Here is a 17302-nt window from a genome sequence, read left to right as displayed (position 1 = left end):
TCATCTAAAATGATATTTTGGACACACATTTTGGCTTTAACAAATATTAATTTGAAAATTGCAGGAGGCTGCATTGCGATTTCGATAAATTGTTCAGCCCTACTGTATTTGTTACACAGTTGGAGAATTAAGTCTTTGAAATGAAATGTGTTTTTTACAGGTTCATACGTTCATAAATGGTCTAAAATGACAACTGTGTTGGAATAATATCGGTAGATACTCTAGTTTGTGATCTCGGTATTGGACACAAAAAGTGGTATTGTGCCATCCCTAGTGGAGAGGGTTGTAAAATGTGTTGCAATCTGCAGTCCCACCATTAGATATCACTACTTCTTACACACTTGACCTTTTCAGCCGTTTCTTCCCACCATCTAAACCCCAGCTTCTTACAGCCGCCTCTTTCATTCCTACTCTCTATCCTCTGCACATCTTTTCCACATCTCCTTCCTTTAAATGTAATAATCCCTTCCCTCACTCATTCAGCGTACCTAGCTTTCTGCTTTGAGCTCAGGCTTTTGACATGTCCCCCGAGGAGACTTGATGGCTTTTCATCTTCACTGTTCAGGAAAGGCCAATAAATAACACCTGACACACTGAAGCCGACCACTTCAAGAGGGGTCAATGGCTTTATATCTGTAAACGCTTAGAAATATCAACCAGTGCATGTTTGTCTGGCAAAAACGCAAAAATGCAGGACCAGTACTCCTCATCTAGAGCTTTTTCCATGATACAGTTCTAGCACCACTTGGTTCTCTTGGTCCCATCGTTTTCCATGACTTCATAGCTCCTAGTAACGGCTGCACCAAATTGTGTGACGTTATTTTGTATGCGACACGAACTAGTGACTTTTAAAACAGTTGTTTTCGGTGTAAATTAATCATGTTTTTTTTATTTTATGGCTGTAAAATTGTCAAAATATGTTCACTGAGTGAGTTCTTCCTGCTGCCCTTTTCCAAGATGACTTTCACTTTTGATATCTCGCAGTTATTCAATGGTTTAGGAATTACGGTATTGAGAAGCCACCGTCACAAATGTGTGACACACCAGTGAATTAGACAAGTATATGGGCACAAAGCTGTATTTCTCTGCTTTCCGGTAGTTTCTGAATTTTCTAGACATCACAAACGGTCTTGGAGTTATGGTAATGAGAAGTATGCATGTCGGGCGATGATAGGATTGTGGTTAGGCTTTGTTTGGGCTGTCCAAATGAACAGATGATTAAAGGGAGTCCTTAAAAGGACACCTGTGTGTGTGTGTGTGAGAGAATTTGTAGCTTCACATTTTTGTATTTAGCCAAAACCATAAATGCTGCCCAAGCATAATTCACAACATGAGACAGCGCTGATTGCACATGGAACAATAGAGAGGGTTTATGTGTTTCATGTTATGTGTTTGTGTAGCGTCCCCCCACCCGTCCTCCACCTCCACCACCACCTCCTCCTCCTTCTCCCGGCATTCTACAGGGCGTCTGGCCTTCACTTTGCTGTCAGTCCCCTCCCAATACACAGGAAGCCAGCATCCAGTGACCCACACCAAACATCCTGTGAGGAAGTGGGGCCCTGGAAAACAAGTCCTGAGAGGGGAGGAGAAGAGAAGAGTGGAGAGAGGGAGGCCCTCGCTACAACGGGTGTGGCACTTAGTCGGGGTCTTACAGCCTTGGCCTCGTGGACCCCCCCCTCCCCACAACCTCACCTACCTCAGAGACCAACCTCCACCCAACATTCCCTCATATTTTCGCAGATCACGTACAGACATTGTTTAGGCCACTGCTTCGATGACATGGCAGGTGTTTTCATCCACATGGAACAGCAGAATATTTCAAAAACGAAAGGATTGATTGTGATGAACTTTTCTAGGGATGTAGGTCATAGCCCAATGAACACAAAATGTGTTGTATGTCATGTAAAACATGAGGTCAGGACACTCAAGTTCTTCCACACCAAACTCAAAGTCAAACCAATATCTTTTTAGTCCTTGCATTAAGCTTGTCCTTCATTGAGACGAGGGGCTTGGAGCACAAAGCCTGATTGAAACACCTGAATTCAATTCTTAACAGGTGTGGCTAAATAAACACGCGTCTGATCCATGCGAATGTGACGTATTGATCTGATGATCTATTTGAAGAAGATCGTGTATTTCCATTCCAAAAATTAGACGGATAGCGGACAGCAAGGGGACGAGCAGACACAGAAGTTTGAAGCTTCTTCTTTTGCTTCCACCTCCGGGGAATTACACAACGCTGCGTGTGTCAAATATAGGCCGTGTAAACGATGGAATTGTACGTTTCATTTGGACCAAATCTTCTTCAATCCCAGCTGTAATCAGTTGACAGACAGCCGAACACAGTCACACTCTAATCACAGCCACTCGCTCCTGCATGGCGTTTTCCTGCAGCATCTAAAGAGCGGAGCAGCCAGGTCTAACTGTATTTCAATTTTGTTGCAGTAAATCGTTTTAATTATAACGAGAGTGTTCCTGACTGCAATAAAAATGTCAATATCGCTTTGAAAAAGAATCCTCATATTGGTCTATGTTAGTGTGCATTTTGGACGAAATCCAGATCTCGATCCGTATTGACTCTGTGAGAGAATAACCGGCTCTGGCGGAGGTTTGTGCTACCTGATTGCTTTCTCAGGTTTGTTAATTAGTCAGGTGGTGGGCAGCACAGTGACACAGTGGTTAGAAATGTTGCCTCACAGTGAGAGGGATCACCCTACAAATCTGAATTTGACCTTCCTGTGTGGAGTTTGGAGAGTTAGGTTCTACAACAGAAACACTACTTAATCACTTCGAATGGGACAGCTGATCTAGCTCAACCCTGATCATATCGTACCATTTTACTCAAGTACCCCAAGGGAAGGGCGCCAAAAAATTGAAAGGTAGGGGCCAGTTATTTTAGTACGATCCCTATTGGAAAAAAATATGTACCCTACTGTACCAAATCTGTTCCACTCAAAGGAAACACAGCAAAAGGACATGAATAATCCCATCAACCTAGCTATGAAGCCGGCCTATTAAGATACTGATAGCCACCTCCAGCATTGTGCAATATGTCAGGGTTTCTGTGTTAAAAAGTTTTCTTTTTTGCATTATTTTTCACAGACAGTATAAAAGTTATTGAATCACCCTTTCAAACAAAGTCAGTATTGTGCAGAAGTAGCAGGAGCATTACCAGAAACAGGTGTCGCGGCTGTCTGCTTTTCCTCGAGACCTTCATGAGTGTGCCCTCTTTGACAAACATCTGCCAAAACAAACATTAAATCATTACTTTTTCACAGCATGTGAAGGCGCACAGAGACTTACATCTTCAGACGCGGTAACACAACAGTGCGTCGCTGTATTTTGAGAAGCTACGGATCTAGACGGTGCTCACCCTTCCGGGCTTCAGGAGGTCCCTCTTGCCTTTCACACTGTACTCTATGTGGACCAGACGCAGCAGGTTCTCCTGCAGGAGAGAGGGGAGAGTGGAGAGACGGAGGGAGATTATCCAGTGACGGACGGAAGAGGAGACAGAGAATGAACATGTGCCTGTTTGAATGAACGCGGAAAGGGATGAGATACTGAAAGCCGAACGGCGGGACAAACAGAGATAGAGGAAGCCTGTGTTTGTCCGTGCAAAGGCATAGAAGAGAAAAACAAAAACACAGTGTGATAAAGAGAGGAGGAAAAGCTGAAGTGAGGCACAGGGGGATCCTGACAGTGAGAGGCAAGAGAGTAAGATAGCGGGGGGGGAAGGGTTTGTGAATTATCTCCGTGGGCTGCTCATGTCTGAGAGGGAGCACATAAGCCACGTCCAGCCTCACACTGCTTCCTTTGTAATGATACACCTGGGACTTTGTGTTGACATCATCTTTTCTTGCGCCTTGTGTTAATCAGCAAGTCAGCGCCAAAGAGGGATAGACCTCTCCTTCACTCCGGCGTGTCGTGTTTTTTAAAAGAGGGATTCATACGCCCCCGAAAACCTCCCAACTCCTTCACACTTGATCTCCATCTGAATTTTGCTCTTTCACTGCCAGGGCGGAATATAAAGAGCCATCTCAACAACAGCCGCGCTCGGCTGTGAATATGCCAAAGTAGACAAGGAGCGTAGCAGGCTGGATGTAAACACATGGTGTGCGCGCGGACAAAACTCACCCCCTGTTTCAGATTGTCGTTGGCCTGGTCTGCCACCCCGGACACCATCGCCAAGGCATCTGCAACACAAACAGCAAAAGGAAAAAGGGAGAGATTTATATGCAATAAAGACACTCCGTCGCTGTGGTTCAATAGCTAGACTCTGAAAACATGTCGCGCAGCTGCAGTGTGTGTTTGTGTCGTCAGCTTTTTTACCAAATTTGACCAAAAGCTGACATTTCAACACAGGTTTAAATTAGTTTTTTAAACAGTATTAATGTGGTGACTCTTCTTTGAGTTGCTTTATTTCAGGCAGCAATGCTGATACAGTGCTACTAATAAATAAACGTAAATGTAAACGTCGCTCCGAGAGAAAACGTCTACTTAACACAATGATAAAAAAAAGGGGCGTTCACCTTGTGTGTCCTCGTATTCTTTAGAGTCAGGAGAGAGGTTGTTCAGGTAATCTGCAAGAACACAGAAGACAAAACAGTCAGGAAATACATCAAATATGGAGGTTTTTAAATAAAAAGTTTGACACGACTATTTATTTTACTGTGTGTGAAGGGCAGCTCATTAAGTGCAAACTAAGCGATGGCCACAATATTCAACATCAGCATAAAATATGTGAATTAGAGACACACACGCACATAAACTTGTTTTCATATCTGTGAGGACACATCATTGGCATAATTCATTCCCCAGCCCCGTACCCTTACCGTAACCATCACAACTAAGTGACCCTTAACCTAACCCTCACCCTAAAACCAGGTCTTAACCCTGAAAAAGCCCCTTAAAGACAGGTTTGTATGTTTTCTGGACCTGACAAAGATATAAATACAAGTATACACACACATATACAGTGTATATATGTCATATATCAGCATGTTACCTGTGAGCAGCATTCGGTACTGAAGGACTCTGACTATGACCTGCAGCAGCTGGTGTTTCAGTGGGACTTCTTCTTTTGGGCCACATGTCTGCACACACACGCACACACACACACACACACCACAAGTTCATTACTATTATTATTTTTATGATCATAAAAAGTTTATTAAACACAAAAAAGTCCATCGCACAATATCAGAGACAGACATTATATAACGAAAAACAATACAATTATTTTGAATAGTGAATACATATCAAATCACTCTTTTTATACCTGGTTACAAAACTTTTTTAGGATCATATGGGATTTTTACAATAGCCACTCCAGTGATTTTGACCAGTTTAAGACCAGTAAAGGGAAGGAAAGGATCTTTATTGTGTCTGGCTGAAAACATGAAACACATGCATAATGGTTTAGATATTTGTAATCTTTCCATGTTCCCAGAGTCACAAACTAATATTTATTTATGTATCTGATGACACACGACAACATTGGATTGTCTTTCTTAAATTGTAATGGTATTCCCTGATTGCACAGACATTCAGAAATGAAAATGAGTGTAAAGTAAAGTAAACCACAGCAAAGAAACACTAGTCATTAAAGCCTTTAGAACTTAACAGTTGCTTCCAATTCCCTCAACATATTTAATCATTTTGGGTTCTCTAAAGTGAGGAGCACTACAGGGATGATATTCACCTGTATACTTCTTTCTAATATCACAATCTCAAACAAACACACATTAGACTTCCATCTCCTGGCTTACAATGACCTTTTCTGTTAAAACTCAGTAACTAACTGTGTATCTATTACACGTAATAATTCCTCCTGGATGGACCTGAGGCCAGAGTAAATTCTCATTATTATACATTCAGGGATCAAAGAATCCCTCTGTGTCCCAAAAAACACACCCACTTGCAAACCGTGCATGGCACAGTGTGACCTCTACATTCTCATGCTACCAGTCAAGGTCACAGTGGACCAAAGGGAGCGCTGTTGGGGCACTATGACCTTCATACACCTTTTCAGAAAAGAAATCCTATTGTTCTTCCTCAGAGAAGAGTCATTTGCAGGTGAAAGGCGACAGAAATTGGCACAATCAGAGAGAGAAAATCAATCAGGACCTAATTGTCTCTGACAGGTATTTATGCCCTGAGCTGTGGAGGAGCAGCCACACACACACACACACACACACACACGGTACAGAGTATGTTCTAATCCAATGAAGTCCTACCCTTCATTACAGAGGCACAGATAGTAGCACCCTGCGGGAAGGAGAATTTTATCCTATTTACACGACACACACACACACACACACAGAGTGGGATGCGAGTCATAAACACCACGCTCTGGCTTACAGAGATTTATTGGCCGTGTATGTATGACTCCGCCTCCGTAGGTGGCGCTGTATCTCTCTATATAAGCCAGTGTGCATTGAATCAGTTTCCTGTTCACGTTTACGTCGCAGAAAAACAGAGACGGATCACGCTGCGGTTCTGTGTGTTTCTGTTAATTGTGAGACACGCGTGGTTGCTGCCTTGTCCGGCGTCGCCGCAGTTTATGCGTCACCTCCAAGTCCGACTAATTATCCAGGTACGATAGCCCGACTAAGACAAGCTCAATTTTAGACACGACATTAAGAGTTTTTGTCTTAGTCTGACTAAAATTCAGACTTTTCAGACGAGTGACGGCTGGTTCCTGACTCTGTTAGCACGCTGAGCGCGAACACAGCGGCGTCAGCGTTGACAACGTCTCATACAAGCCCCCTCATCTTCAGCAACACCCTCTAATTGAGTGTCTCTCTCGCTCGCTGTCGTTCCTCCTCTCGAGCACCATAATAAGCAGCTCCTCTGTATTATTGTGCTCAGAACATCCGCTCTCCTCAAGTGTCGCTTGTAAATTGTCATCCAATTGACACTTGCTCGCAGGAAGTGTTGTTTCTTCTTCTTTCTTTTTTTTTTAGAGCGAGTAATTAGCTTGTGGTTTGTTTGGGTGAGTGAGCCAAACTGGGGAGGAGGAGGAGGAGGAGATGGAAGACAAACACATACACACACACACATGCACGGACAAATAAACACACCTTTCAGGGTCCGTCATGGCCAGCTGATTTGCCGCCTGAACGCACACACAACTGATCTAATTGGGGAGTTGTAAAGGAGGCTGCTTCTCTAATTAGCTTCTGTCTGCCTCATTGCCCAGCTGCCTTTACAAGGGATTCACTCCATCGCTCTCTCCCTCTATCTTCGTCCACCTGCTGCACCAACCCTCCCTCCCTCCTCTGGCGTTTCCCCCATGAGAGAACGACGCACAAACTCAGGCCACGACATGAATATAAACCTGAGATAAAGAGCTTCTTCAGATCCTCAGGTCGTGTGTGTGGACATGACCCTGCACAGAAACCATCTGACACACACACACACACACACATGCGCGCGCGGCGCTGTGGCCAGTGTTTACAGATGGTGTCGTAAACAAGCATGCGGAGGCTTTAATCCTGTAAGGGTCTGGGCTCTGATCGGATCAGGATCTGCAGATACTTTATCACTGTCATCACCACATCCACAATGAAATTACAACCACTTCTGGACTCCGGTCTCGTGGCAATCACGGCAGAGGAGCAGGGGGGGGGGGAGGTGAGGGTCCAAGTCCTGTGACACGCTTTCACGGTGGCACACACGTGAGGATTGTGTTTCTTTTGTGGGTTTGTTCTTTCTCTTTGTTCTCCCTGTTTCCTTTCTGCAGGGGGGTGTGACAGACTGTGGCTGTGGCAGCTGACGAGGCACATTTGGCTCCCATTACTCATCAACCTCCGTATAAAAAGCTTGGTCATCACTCGACCGCTCTGCCAGATAATTCTGTCTTCTAGTTCGGAAGTGCCACATCTCTGACGCAAGTATTCGTACGTCTACTTTGAGTTTTTCTTTTTGTAATTGTTTCCTTTTGGGGTTTGTTTTTTGTTACACCCTTTAGCCTTTGTATTCTTTGTGTCTTGTCTTCTGGGAGGCAGCCTGCGACCTCTGCTCGCCTTTAAACTCTAGCAACTGTATTTGTGACTGTGACTTTTTTCTCTGCTTTGGTGGCTTCCAAATGCATTGTATCGCCTCAGCTCGCTTGGAACCTCACCAGAGCAGGTACTATGGTAGTGGAAATGCAACTTAACTGTGCCGTGCCGAGGTGAGTCGAATAGAACCGGTGGAAACATGCCACCGACCTCTGTCTGAATCTAACCCTAACATGAACCTAATTCTAAAACCAGGTCTTAACCCTGAAAAAGCCTTTTAAAGTACATTAATTATATGTAGACTTATTCTAAACTTAACCATAACTACTACTGGCCTAACCCCAACCCTAATCCTAACCTTAACCCCACCCTAATCTCATCCTAACCACACAACATGTCTTCACCTTTACAATATAGGAATTTAAGATTTAGGTCTCCACAACATTAGTAATACCTGTAACACACACACACACACACACACACAGACTGTGCAAGTCCCAAGGCAGTGATCTAATGGAGCACAACATCCATCACACACACACACAGAGGTTTCAGGCTTATAAGCAATATGGGAAATGTAAATACAGTATGCAGTGTTTGCTTATGCAGTGAAAGGTTTAGTGAAAATAAACTGAAAAAAGCCTCCGGGTGTTGGGGTGGTTATTTTCGAGGTGTAAGTCTGAATCACAGTCTGTACGCGCGGACGACAGAAGAAAAATCAAAGGCTATTTCTCGACCAAACCCGATTAAAATTGACTTTGGTTCTTGGAGAAGGCGACGACATCCTCCCATGCTTTTATCTGCCTGCTGCGAATCAGCCCATTAATAGCGACTGCAGGTAGCAATTACAGGTTTATGAAGTGAGAGAAGGGACTTGTGATGTCAGCGTCAGGACTGACATTATTGACTTTGATCAAGGTTATCGACGTACACCGAGTACGATACTTCATCTCTCACCTTCACCCTGTTTTTTTATTTACATTAGTTCCACTAACGCGTGGCACTGTGAGGAAGGGGCAGCTGCTGCTGAATATTCATGAGTGCAGACAGTTGGTGCCTTGTCCGTTTGCTTCTCTTATCAAAATAGAAGTCGCAGCCAATCAGAGAGCAGCATGGAGCTAGTAATGCGGAAACTGAGAGGTAGAACGGGCCAGGGTTTGAAAAGTGGTAATAACTTAGTGAATCTAAAGAAATTCAAATGATAGTTCCGGATTTTAGCCATTTACTTCAAAATTCCCCCAATAATATCTCTCCTGTTCACTCTCCTGTACCAAAGCCCATGGGTAAAATCGTCATTTTTAGCTTGCGGGGACACAGGCGCTGCCGGTCGACTGCTGCCTTGTTTGGTGTGTGTCACTCGGGTGAACCCAAAGAAAGGATTTCAACCGCTAAAGTCGTAAAAATAACATTTGGACATCCTGATGGTGGCAGCAGTGGGTCAACAACTCCTGTGTGCTGTGACGCAAAATCACCAGTTTTCTCTATGGACTTTGGTTCAGGAGAGTGTTAACGGTTTATAAAAGCGGCACAAAATTCATTCTCCAGTTTCATTAAAGTCAGTTTAAATTGTGAGAAACATCTGTGGTAACTTATGTGTCAGCACCTGCGACAAACCTAAGCTATCCATTTTAAAAGCAAACAGTGTCGTGATTGTTTTATTCACAGTGTCTCGTGTGCTGCTGCACAGCAGGTTTAATCCTGTGAGCTGTGAATCAACGCTGCATGGAAATGAGAAATCTATTCTTGTGTTCAGTATCTGTGGAATCCATCACAGCAACATCCTATCTGTCATTTCACAATTGTCATTTATACTCAGGCGAAGATAAAGACACACTATTCATGGACCGCCGCGTTGACATTAGACAGAGCTGTCACTGAAATGTGACGCCTTCACTAACGTCCCACTGCCCCGCTCTCCCGGGTGCGTCAGGGATGAAGAGATTCCAGCTCCACAAAGTACCCGAGTATTTTCTGTGTAAATTAGGTATAAAATATGTGAGCATGACAGTGGAAAGGTCAGTCCCACGGAGAGGAGCGGGATGGAGAAAGGCTACCGTCTCCTCCGAGGAAGCTGGGTGACAAAAATGTACGCAGAGAGCTGAAGTGAGAGGGGGAAATACCAGTAGTCTATCTCTGCTCCGTGAAAACACCCGCGAGGCTTCACTTTCCCTCCATAAACATGGAAACCGAACCTGAGATTTAAATATGTGACTTATCAAAACACCGCAGTCATTGCTGTTTGAGGAGGATCTTTGGGTTAGACGTTGAAGACGTTTTATCCACAACAAAGTGGCGTTTTTGAGAGCCCTGAAATTTATTTATTTAAAAATTTTTTTTAGATTTTTATCTGTCCGATATCTGATCCAGTGATTTTTTACTAATATCGGACAGTATCGTATCCACTCATCTGTAAATTTTGCGTGGATGAACACATACTTTTTCCAAAAAAAAAAAACAAATATCCAAAGATTGTTTTCGTTTCTATGTGGATCGTTTCCTGAGTACATACTTTATGATTTGACTGTAGGATTATTGACCAAATCAAAGCTCTACTCTTTTCTGTGACTGATGGATTGATGTACTTAGCAAGAACAATACCAGGTCTGATTCTATCCATCCATCTTTTACCACTTTATCCTCCACAGGAGGGTCACAGGGGGGGCTCTCGTGCCAATCCCAGCTGACGTAGGGCATAAGGGCAGGTCCACAGAGGGCCAAAATAGAGACAAGCAAACATCCACCCTCACGCTTAATCCCCAAATCTGCATGTTCTTGAACAGCAGGACAAAATCTACATCGGAAGGGCAAAGGAAGACCCTCGTTCCAACCAGGTTAAGTGCTAACCACTACACCAACTGTGTGACCCGTGACCGATTCTAGGTTACCTCAAATTTCTTGACGATGCTTGCGAAGGCTGGGTTGCTCCTGCGACTCTCCTCCAGTAAGGACATGCTGCGATCGTACTCGGAGATGTAGGTGTCAAACACGCGGAAGTCTTCTTCACGAGACAGAATCACGCCCACCACCCTTTGGCTCTCCTCCCTTCACAGAGAGAGAAATCAAAAGCAACACACAGTGATTGAAGAGGTTCAATACTTTCACACCGTTAAATGAAGTGAGTCTGTGATGATCACAGTAATCCAGGTTAAAGACGCTCCAGGGTAATTTCCTCTGTTTCTAAGTCACCACGTTTTCCTCAGCCTGACCTGACCAGGACTGTGTTTAAAACCCTTCCATTAACACATTGATTGTAAGCTGTGCAAGTAGTGGGTTACCATTACTATTGCCCTCATTGTGGTTGTAAAAGAAATAGTTATAAAAGAAATAAAAGAAATAGTTCCCGGACACTGAAACAGATTTATTGATTGTTGGGCCGAGATATAGATCAAAGCATGAATGAACCACTCAGATATACTGTATAGTATGTATTATTACTCCTGCTTGCTTATGCTAAGTTTATTTAGCTTTAATGGAGAGGGTTAGGGTTATATTTTTCTGAAACGTTTACATAGTTTTCTGCAAATGCCAGCAAATCGAGAATTTGGAAAGAACACTGTCTTGATTTTGAAGCTAGGTTCTGTCATTTCTTTCTGAACCTGTACATTACCTTGAATTTGGAACCAGCACCTAACAGTAACCTTCTTTAAGTGCTTTGCTCTCTGTGTAACAACAACATGTAGTTTAGGCTGTGAAAACCACTGCAAACACACTTGTGTAAAATGTGAATAAGTACTTGGTAGTTAAGAGATAATTCTGCTGGTACCATTACCTATAGTATATAATATACCAATTACACGGGAATTAGTTCAGGAGAATCCACTTAAGTTTTCATCGTATTGTCGTATATTTATAGTAGTTCAACAGTGTTTTAGGAGCACTGAAATCCTATTTTCGTAAGACAAACTATAGCATTTTGTGTGGATGAACATTATTTCAGAACAGTATTGGACGATCCTGCCATCACAACTTTGATTTAACATTCATATCATAAAAAATACACTTTTTGACAAAATAATTAAAAAATCATCGTGGGGATGATGCATGGTGCCTGTGCTGTTCTCTCACCAATGACTGATGCGTTCCTCCAGCTCTGTGAGGATGCTGCTGTGGAGGGTGTAGACCTGTGGGAGCACGCCCAGTATCTCCGCCAGCCTCTGCTCCTCCACCACTGGCTCCCCGTCCTCACCCACCGACTCAGCCACCGCTGACCTAAAGTCCTGCACGCGACGGGGAAAACACGAAAACATCTTTATTCACATGATCAAGTCGTTCGGTCAGAAGAACAAGAAAGAGGAATGCAGGAAATGGTTGTGGAGAGCGAGGCATAGACGCACGAGGAATGAACGAGGGGGGTGGAATGGAAGGAAGGAAGGAAGGAAGGTCAGATCCTCCTAAACATCCTTCCTGCCACCCTCCCTTCATATCACCTCAGTGCGTTGGGCTCTGTCCAGGCATTCAGGAAAGGCGGCGCTGCTTGCACAAGAGTTACACACCAGGTGCTGTTGCATAATGACCTTGGTGCTCAATGACACACTGCTGTTTTGTGCATAGTGTCCACTTCATCATCAGTTTTCAGACAAGGAACTGAAAATTGACTGCTACAGTGTGAGTGTGAGTCCACTAAAGTCCACTCAGCTACACATAAAACATGAGCAACAGGCCTTAATGGCTGCAGTGTCACTGACTGAGAGAACTAATATGAGGAGTTATGACGCATGGGAGTGGGGGGGTAAAAAAAAGAGGAGTGTTATGTTCAAACCCATTTGTCTAGACTTTATCCATACTACTCTCTCTTTTCATTTAAAACCACATAAATTCTGCTGTGGCTGTTTTAGAGCTGCAGAAACAGAGACATTTTAAATCTCTGCTGGTGCCATTTTTGTTTGAAAACTACAGGGCTGCGTTTTGAATACACAAAGCTAAGTTCATTTAAAATCATCAACCCTCACACCCTCCATTGGCAAATCCATGTGGTCCGACAGCACAAGGTAAGAACATAGCACAAACAATATTAAGCAATTATTAAATTAATTATAAGGGGTGTTACTATTGCAAACACACATAAGATATGCCTATATAAAAAATAAGTAAATGAATATGTAAATGGGTCCAACAGTGCAGGGGCTACAGGGGGCTACATTTTCAATGATAAATAATGGTATAGAAGCAAAGAACAGTCAGCAATAGGTTGGAGTGTAGATGCATTATGCCATCACACATTAAGGTGTATTTACAGAGATTTATTGTTTCAAAATGAATTTGTAGTGCAGACTAAAGTAACAGCTGTCCTTTTTACGAATCAAATTAAATTAAAATAATGCATGTTTTGAGTAGGCTAATAATGTTTTAAGGGGATCATAACAATAGCTGTGCATCTAGTTTGCACTGATTATCTGTAGAATAAGCCTAGAAGTGGTCATAACGTTTTGTATTATCTTTTTTTTTTATATACTATTTTGTTTGTTTTTTATCTCGACATTTTCCTGCGTTTTTTCACTTTATCCAGTTGAACTGGAAAGATATACAGTTTTTTAAATCTCTTTAATTAAACACATGGATACACAAAAACATATTTACATTGTATACATAAAATAAAGACCGAAGAAATAAACATGGGGAACGAAAAATATGTGCTTCCGGTATGCTCGCTTTTATTTTGAAAGGCTTTGAATCAACTTCCAGGCCTGACGGTGCAGGAGACCTCACAGTGCAGGTCTGCAACGAAGGGTCATGACAGTGCAGGTCTGCAGCCAGACCCCTCTCGCCATGCTAGCTTTATTACGGTAACATTAGCTTCCATAGCAGAAATATAACACTCAATTTCAGATGTGTCCCTGAAATTGTATTTTACAATTTGACCTCACCCTCAACCTCAACATGCTAACATATACATCATGCTAACCAATGTTAGTAACAGTAGGTTGTTTGGATTCAGTTATTTTGGGAAATATCTCACAACACTATGACTGAGGGGTGTCTAACATCTAAAACATGCAACTGTTAGCTTTATGATGCTAACTTTAAGTTATTTTGATTCATTTATTTTGGGAATTATTTTAAGTTTGAAGTGTTACCCATTTTTACACCTTGACCTAACCATCTACCTCAACATGCTAACATCTAAAACATGCTAATCAATGTTTCAGGCTAATCAATATTTAGTGTAACATTGGGTTCTTCAGTTACAAGTCCAGTTATTTTGGAGAAATAGCTCATAACACTCCCCTGCGACGTAGGGCTAAGTTTTACAGACGAGGGGACAAATGAAATTGTTGTTTATCTCTTCAGCAAATGAAAACCCCAAATCCCTGAAAATAAATGAAAGGAAAAGAAAGAGTTGACAGATATTTTTTCCTGTGGCTAAAGAAACTAGCGTCATAAATATAAAGCCCTGATGTGTCTGGAGCTTGTTTACTCCTGTCCTGAGCAAAGCACCGACATAAAACAAACAACAGAGACGTCCCAGATGTATGAGAGATAATGTGGTGCTTCGGTTCACGCCATTCATCATGTATGGGTTAACATTCATCACGTCTTCCCTCTGGTTGACTCTGTCTCCCAGGTTACACACACACACACACACACACATAAAGAACACAAACACTCAGATGCTTGTCCTCAGTTTCCTCACGTAAATCGGGTCAAAAAGCAGCTCTATAAGCAGTTGTCCGAGCAGAGAATCACGCTCGGTTGTAAGTCAACACAGAGGACGTGTTCTGAGGTCACGGGGGTCACGAACAAGAAAAATGAAACACGGCAGACTTTCATATTACACGCAGAAGCTGCTGTGGAGAGAGTCATTTAGAAGAGGAGTCCAGGCCTCCCTTCCTATGTGGAGACAGGGTCTGGAAATTCTTGTTATTCCTTATCAAACAATGGAACAATAGCTCATGTGTGGCTCTCACTTAATGCTACCCCATCCAAACTGTGTGTTTCCCAGCTGAATTACTGTGTCATGCTAATTATGCGTTTGCACCAATCTGTAACTAACACCTCAACAGATCGCTGAAAGAATATAAAATGGTTGGCAAACTTAAAGAGCACTCAAAGAGCACCTGGATTTTTCACATTTTGATTCCGATTTTTGAAATACAGAAGAACTTTCTGGATCTGTACAGATCTTTACCTGCTTCTACCTGTTACCATCCAGGCCCATCTATTCTCCATTTTAGTACATGTTACGTCTGTCCATCCCAAACGTTATTTCTATCGCTACCCTACATACCATGACGAATACCAAGTTGCAGGCATCAACAAACTTATGGCCCTTTTCCACTATGGTCCCAGCTCACCTCGCCTTGCTTCGGCACGGCACGGCACGTTAAGGTTGGTTTTCCACTATAAAAATAGTACCTACTCAACGTGGGCGGAGTCATCACTGAACAATGAAGTCAAGGCACACAAACGAGTGACTAGGGAGTTGTAAAGCAGTTGTTTTCAGTGTAACTGAATCATTAGAATCACTTAATTAAAACCTTTTGTTCAGTAACAAATGACCGGAGCACAGACTCGCTCGCGCTCAGCAGTGCTGTCGCTAAACACACCAGACTCCTCTGTTAAATACTGAGATTTGAGACATTTCCCTGGTAATTGTTGGAGATTATCCCGCGTTTTTTAGGATTGTTAAGTTTTTTTAACTGATCTACGGTTCGGCATTGTTCGGCTTGATGTCTGTCGGACGTCTCTTCCTGTGTCTCTTCCTGTGAAACACGCCACTAGTGACCATTGAAAAGTTATTTTATTGTGTTAGAATATTACTTATTGGTGTGGAACCGCATTTTTAATATTTCTGTATGTCCGCTTCACCTTTGACAGTTTGCTGTGTGCTGCATTTAGTGACAGCGCTGCTGAAAGCCGGCGATCGTGAGCCGAATCACGACCCGTTGCAGTCGTGCAGGAAGTACTGAACGATTCTGTGAGCAAATCTTTTACATGAACTGATTCTAATGATTCAGTTACACCCAAAACTACTGCTTTACAAGTCACTAGTTTGTTTATTTGTGTGTTTGTGTCGCGTATAAAACCAAGTTAGGGCAGTTGCGCACAGCAATGATAGCAAACCGTGAAGAGTAGTCAATTATGTTCGATCTTCTGGATACAAGATCAAAATGTAAAAAATTCCAGTTTGTTAAACGCAGGTAACAAAGTGTTTCAGCCTTGGTGGAGGTCTCTGAGTTTACTTACATCTCTAACTGTCTTGAAGACTGTGTTGCATTTTTGCTCTTAAAAGACTTGAAAGTTTCCAAACCATGACACAGACAAAAGATTAAAAAACAACAAAGCGTGATATTTTGTCAAGGATTCTGTCGACACAAAACAGCCGCTGGTACTTCTGTCTTTTTCTTTTTTCACACACAGCTTCACACTGTTTTCTTCAGCATTGTGCTCATGCATTATGCAACAGCCTGATTAAAAAAAGGAGCCTTCAGTGACACCTTTGAGAGGTGGCAGAAAGATTCAGTTAGGCGGTAACAACGAAGAGGAGCACAAACCAAACAAAGTACTAAATGAATTCATGTTACGCTCACGGATGAATTCCATAATGTCCTTCTCAGCTTGTCGCGTACGATCCTGACTATATTTAGACTCACGATGGAGTAATTGGTGTAATTCAGCATCATGATGATACGGGAGATTTATGGTTATTAGATTCTCGTGTATCATATTTGCATGATAGTCGCTGTTAAATGACACGTTACGCGGGGTGTTTCTTTCTTTACTCACAGCAGGCGCTCGTCATGTCACATAAGGAATTCAGCCTGTGACCTTATCCAAGGTTATAAGGCTTGCGCTGAGTGATGGGCTTCTCTGGATGCTGCGACTCCAGCTGTCAAATTTTCGACTGGAGACCATCACCGTGATGGCACCTCGCCCGTCTCTTTCTTCCTCTAAGACTTTCTCTTCCTTTCCATCAAAATTAAATTATTGTCAGAAGTGTTCTCCACGTGTGTGTGTGTGTGTGTGTGTGTGTGTGTGTGTTGCTCTGCGAGGACGAGTTTGGACACGCAATGAGCGGGAAAAGCCGGGGGAATAGATGAACACAGTTGGTTTACCGCCTTTAAAACCCTCCATGTATATATATATATATATATATATGTATATATATATATATAACTTTTTCAGTCTTGATGACCTCTCAAAGCTGCTAATAATTATAATAATTCATGTTTTGTCTCAAAAGTTTGAGCATGAATTGAACCATGTATCATTTTGCTGACGTATGGATTGAATTGACCAGAAAAGGCATGTTTTTAACATGTTTTGCAACCATATTTTTGCTGAAACGCTAACATCAGTGT

General features: G+C 42.6%; 1 protein-coding gene across 2 annotated transcripts in view; it reads right to left on the bottom strand.

The window, feature by feature from the left end:
• fgd5a (FYVE, RhoGEF and PH domain containing 5a) overlaps positions 1-17302 on the bottom strand; it is a 96150-nt gene that overhangs the window by 58863 nt on the left and 19985 nt on the right. For both annotated transcript variants that reach the window (XM_058632244.1, XM_058632246.1), the window contains exons 6-12: positions 12069-12220; positions 10889-11045; positions 5006-5093; positions 4530-4580; positions 4135-4193; positions 3374-3445; positions 3173-3241 (exon numbers count right to left, since the gene is read on the bottom strand). In XM_058632244.1, coding sequence (XP_058488227.1) covers positions 3173-3241; positions 3374-3445; positions 4135-4193; positions 4530-4580; positions 5006-5093; positions 10889-11045; positions 12069-12220 — 648 coding nt within the window. The remainder of the gene's footprint in view (positions 1-3172; positions 3242-3373; positions 3446-4134; positions 4194-4529; positions 4581-5005; positions 5094-10888; positions 11046-12068; positions 12221-17302) is intronic.

This window comes from Solea solea, chromosome 6, assembly GCF_958295425.1.
Source record: "Solea solea chromosome 6, fSolSol10.1, whole genome shotgun sequence".
NCBI lineage: Eukaryota > Metazoa > Chordata > Actinopteri > Pleuronectiformes > Soleidae > Solea > Solea solea.
The sequence above is the reverse complement of the archived record's forward strand: the minus strand, read 5'-3'. Positions and strand labels throughout refer to the sequence as shown.